This window comes from Salmo salar, chromosome ssa04, assembly GCF_905237065.1.
Source record: "Salmo salar chromosome ssa04, Ssal_v3.1, whole genome shotgun sequence".
Lineage (NCBI taxonomy): Eukaryota > Metazoa > Chordata > Actinopteri > Salmoniformes > Salmonidae > Salmo > Salmo salar.
The window spans coordinates 42,571,559-42,577,200 of NC_059445.1; the positions used below are offsets into that span (position 1 = coordinate 42,571,559).

General features: G+C 42.9%; 1 protein-coding gene across 1 annotated transcript in view; it reads right to left on the reverse strand.

Moving 5' to 3' along the window:
* Window positions 1-3,185: 3,185 nt before the first annotated feature.
* cnih2 (cornichon family AMPA receptor auxiliary protein 2) overlaps window positions 3,186-5,642 on the reverse strand; it is a 9,097-nt gene continuing 6,640 nt past the window's right edge. The window contains exons 5-7 of the mRNA XM_014196419.2: window positions 5,519-5,631; window positions 5,294-5,437; window positions 3,186-5,088 (exon numbers count right to left, since the gene is read on the reverse strand). Coding sequence (XP_014051894.1) covers window positions 5,061-5,088; window positions 5,294-5,437; window positions 5,519-5,631 — 285 coding nt within the window. The 3' untranslated portion in view covers window positions 3,186-5,060. The remainder of the gene's footprint in view (window positions 5,089-5,293; window positions 5,438-5,518; window positions 5,632-5,642) is intronic.

Here is a 5,642-nt window from a genome sequence, read left to right on the forward strand (position 1 = left end):
CTGTGGACGTCGGGCCCTCATACCACCCTCGTGGAGTCTGTTTCTGACCGTTTGAGCAGACACATGCACATTTGTGGCCTGCTGGAGGTCATTTTGCAGGGCTCTGGCAATGCTCCTCCTGCTCCTCCTTGCACAAAGGCGGAGGTAGCGGTCCTGCTGCTGGGTTGTTGCCCTCCTACGGCCTCCTCCACGTCTCCTGATGTACTGGCCTGTCTCCTGGTAGCGCCTCCATGCTCTGGACACTACGCTGACAGACACAGCAAACCTTCTTGCCACAGCTCGCATTGATGTGCCATCCTGGATGAGCTGCACTACCTGAGCCACTTGTGTGGGTTGTAGACTCCGTCTCATGCTACCACTAGAGTGAAAGCACCGCCAGCATTCAAAAGTGACCAAAACATCCGCCAGGAAGCATAGGAACTGAGAAGTGGTCTGTGGTCACCACCTGCAGGACCACTCCTTTATTGGGGGTGTCTTGCTAATTGCCTATCATTTCCACCTGTTGTCTATTCCATTTGCACAACAGCATGTGACATTTATTGTCAATCAGTGTTGCTTCCTAAGTGGACAGTTTGATTTCACAGAAGTGTGATTGACTTGGAGTTACATTGTGTTGTTTAAGTGTTCCCTTTATTTTTTTGAGCAGTGTATTTGAGATTCTTCAAAGTAGCCACCTTTTGCCTTGATGACAGTTTTGCACACTCTTGGCATTCTCTCAACCAGCTTCACGAGGTAGTCACCTGGAATGCATTTAAATTAACAGGTGTGTCTTGTTAAAAGTTCATTTGTGGAATTTCTTTCCTTCTTAATGCGTTTGAGCCAATCAGTTGTGTTGTGACAAGGTAGAGGTGGTATACAGAAGCTAGCCCTATTTGGTAAAAGACCAAGTCCATATTATGGCAAGAACAGCTCAAATAAGAAAAGAGAAACGACAGTCCATCATTACTTTGAGACATGAAGTGACCAAAAAAGTGTTTAACAAATCAAAATATATTTCAGATTCTTCAAAGTAGCCAGCCTTTGCCTTGATGACAGCTTTGCACTCTCTTGGCATTCTCTCAACCAGCTTCATATGGAATGCTTTCCCAACAGTCTTTAAGACGTCCCACATATGCTGAGCACTTGTTGGCTACTTTTCCTTCACTCTGCGGTCCAACTCATCCCAAACCATCTCAATTGGGTTGAGGTCGGGTGATTGTGGAGGCCGATCATCTGATGTAGCACTCCATCACTCTCCTTCTTGGTCAAATAGCCCTTACACAGCCTGGAGGTGTGTTGGGTCATTGTCCTGTTGAAAAACAAATGATAGTCCCACTAAGCGCAATCCAGATGGGAGGGCGTATCACTGCAAAATGCTGTGGTAGCCATGCTGGTTAAGTGTGCCTTCAATTCTAAATAAATTACTGACAGTCTCACCAGCAAAGCACCTCTATACCCCCACACCTCCTCCTCCATGCTTCACGGTGAGAACTACACATGCAGAGATCATCCGTTCACCTATTCTGTGTCTCACAAAGATATGCCGGTTGGAACCAAAAATCTAAAATGTGGACTCATCAGACCAAAGGACAGATTTCCACCGGTCTAATGTCCATTATTCGTGTTTCTTGGCCCAAGCAAGTATCTTCTTCTTATTGGTGTCCTTTTAGTAGTGGTTTCTTTGCAGCAATTCGACCATGAAGGCGCTACAGAGGGTAGTGCGTACGGCCCAGTACATCACTGGGGCTAAGCTGCCTGCCATCCAGGACCTCTACACCAGGCGGTGTCAGGAAGGCCATAAAAATTGTCAAAGACCCCAGCCACCCTATTCTCTCTACTGCATGGCAAGCGGTACCGGAGTGCCAAGTCTAGGACAAAAAAAGCTTCTCAACAGTTTTTACCCACAAGCTATAAGACTCCTGAACAGGTAATCACATGGCTACCCGGACTATTTGCATTGTGTGTGTCCCCCCCACCCCTCTTTTTACACTGCTGCTACTCTCTGTTTATCATATATGCACAGTCACTTCAACTAAACATTCATGTACATACTACCTCAATTGGGCCGACCAACCAGTGCTCCCGCACATTGGCTATCTGCTTTGTGTCCCGCCACCCACCACCCGCTAACCCCTCTTTTACGCTACTGCTACTCTCTGTTCATCATATATGCATGGTCACTTTAACCATATCTACATGTACATACTACCTCAATCAGCCTGACTAACCGGTGTCTGTATGTAGCCTCGCTACTTTTATAGCCTCGCTACTGTATATAGCCTGTCTTTTTACTGTTGTTTTATTTCTTTACTTACCTATGGTTCACCTAATACCTTTTTTGCACTATTGGTTAGAGCCTGTAAGTAAGCATTTCACTGTAAGGTCTATACCTGTTGTATTCGGCGCACGTGACAAATAAACTTATTTGATTTGATGAAGGCCTGATTCACGCAGTCTCCTCTGAACAGTTGATGTTGATATGTGTCTGTTACTTGAACTCTCTGAAGCATTTATTTGGGCTGCAATTTCTGAGGCTGGTAACTCTATTGAACTTATCCTCTGCAGCAGAGGTAACTCTGGGTCTTCCTTTCCTGTGGCGGTCCTCATGAGAGCCAGTTTCATCATAGCGCTTGATGGTTTTTGCGACTGCACTTGAAGAAACTTTCAAAGTTCTTGAAATGTTCCAAATCGACTGTCCTTCATGTCTCAAAGTAATGATGGACTGTTGTTTCTCTTTTCTTATTTGAGCTGTTCTTGCCATAATACGGACTTGGTATTTTACCAAATAGGGCCATCTTATGTATACCACCCCTACCTTGTCATAACACAAATGATTGGCTCAAATGCATTAAGAAGGAAAGAAATTCCACAATTTAACTTTTAACAAGGCACACCTGTTAATTGAAATGCATTCCAGGTAACTACCTCATGAAGCTGGTTGAGCGACTGCCAAGAGTGTGCAAAACTGTCATCAAGGCAAAAGGTGGCTACTTTGAAGAATCTCAAATATAAAATCAAATTTGATTTGTTTAACCCTGTTTTGGCTACTATGTGATTCCACATGTGTTATTTCATAGTTTTGATGTCTTCACTATTATTCCACAATGAAGAAAATAGTAAAAATAAAGAAAAACCCTTGAATGAGTAGGTGTGTCCAAACTTTTGACTGGTACTGTATATAGTAACATAATAGTTGTACCACATAATATTGTAACACATTGCTATTTTATTAGAATATGTGAATTGCTGTTTGTGTACTGTATATCATATTGTATTATAATGAATACAAACTAGCACACCAACAAATATAGCACACAGTGATGAGAGATGTGTAAAAGACAGTATCAAATAGTTATTCTTCAATATACTGTATATTAATTAACTCATTCTGATAAACTGCATTATGACATTCATTGATGGTCAACCTAGCTATAGTTCCCCCCCCCCGTTTTGTGCTTTAGCGATTGTCTGTGATTTACTCACATTGTTGTCAGGGTTGAAGGGTTGTTGTCCTGTTTTGGAGGGAACTGTCATGATGAACAGAACATACTGTATGTCTTCGCACAAGAAACCTAGCTGAACAATACTGACACATTACTCAAATGTGAGTGACTCCACTATAATGCAGGGCGCTGTGTTCAGATGCCAACATGAACCCTATCAGACTTGTCGTAAACAATGAATTACTACAATTATGGTCAGTTTACGGTAAACAAATGATCACACAGTATTTTTCAAGTTCCAGTATTACCCATTTCTCTATTGATTTTAAAATCACACAGTGTGATCATTATCAATGAGCTACACACAGAGCTATGGTTACATGATGATGAGGTCAGCACCAGCTAAGTCACGGCTTTGAAATGAACCAAGAGTCAAGTGTCTGCCAACATTCACTGTAACACTTGAGTGAGAACGGTAATGTAAGTCCAACCGTAGTGTTCTATGTGAGACGGTTTACTGCGCTTGACATAGTCATCTAGCAAACCGATCTATCAGCATCATCTTCAGCATCCTTGTCTGCTACTTGTGTCACACAGTATTATTCCAAAGAGGAAATACGATCCCATGTACAATCATCTCTCCTAGGCTATGATCACATTGCTGCTGTTGTGAATTTAAAATTGCTTTTCTTGAATGAGGTTTCCATGATCTAGAATCACGGAGCGCAGAGCTCTTTGGAAAGTCTAGGTGAAATCAGCCCTTCCTGCCTAGAACAGAACAGACAAACACAGAATACCTACACACCCAAGTACCAAGTCACCCAGAGCCAAAACATCCCCTTCAATCCTGAATAATGTTTTGTTGGAATGAAAGGTGCCTGTTTTCCCTGGGTGGGGACTGGGGTCTGGGAGATAGTGCCTTGACTGGGATGGACCTAGACTCAAACACTGCTCCAGGGTGTCCACGATCCTTCACAGAAGCTTATGCCCATCGCATGTAATTTATGAGTTCATACATTTTATATTTGTGAATAACACAATTACTATCACTCTGGTTCGAAATAGGATTCATATCCTCAGAAAATGATCTGCCACAACTACTGAATTATCGAAATACCAAATCGGTAGAAGAACTAAATACGTTTTGTGCATTTTGTATTTTCTTTTCTAAAAAGGTTTATTGGAATGGAAGGATATGAATCTGCAACATCTACGTTAGGACTTAGGCAACACAAAAGTTTATAAATTCACAGTTGAGTGACTGTATCACTAAGAATAACAGAGGAGACCTGCTATGTGGTCAGATCAAGGCAACACGTATACTAGTTGAGATGTGTTCTCTCTTTCTCTTCTTTATTTCATTCCTCCTCCTTTGTGGCTCTTCTATGTCTGCTCCCCCTCTTCTCGATGGATTGCAGTCTTGAACAGGCTCAACAACGTCTCTTTGCTTTGCCTTATTTCCTCACAATGTCCTCCAAGGTTCATCCCTCCATCCAAAGATTTGAGGAGAGCAAATCATGGTCTGTGATGATGGAGTAATGGGTGGTGAGAAAGAGGGGTGAGTGACATCACCCAGTCTTAGTCTTGCTCGTTCTCTTTTTCTGTCTTTCAATCTCCTCTTGGTCTTCTATTCTGTGTTTAGAAACTCACCAAGGCATAGACCATACTGTCAAGGACAGAGAGAGAGGCAGAAAAGAGAACAGGAGGATACCAGTGTTAGAAGGAATGTGACATTGCCAAGCAATAACAAGCAATAACAACTGACAGCGGTTATTGTGCAGCAAGAAGGGGAGGCTCCCATTCATACAGATCAACATTCACCAATGAACCGGCTGGACTGATGAGAGATGGCTTTATTAATAGGACCTCACCTGTACAGGTAGTAGAAGAAGGAGAGCAGGTAGAAGCCCAGCTTACACCAAGACTCCTTCTGACAGTAGTTCAGGATGTCAGCATTCATCACACTGACAGGATCATACATGACCTCTGACCCATCTGCTGGCCGATGGAAAAACCTGACGAGAGAGAGTGTTCTTACAACAGATACAACTAAAAAGCCTTGTGATAGAATGCTGGAAGTTGGTTGTGTTGTGTACCTCCAAAGATGGTAGAAGAGCAGGGGGATATTTAGGCCCAGGGTGACCCACTCTCCAGCACACATGAACATCAGGCAGAACAGCCCATGGATGGAGTACTCTGGCACCACCAGCTAGGAATAAT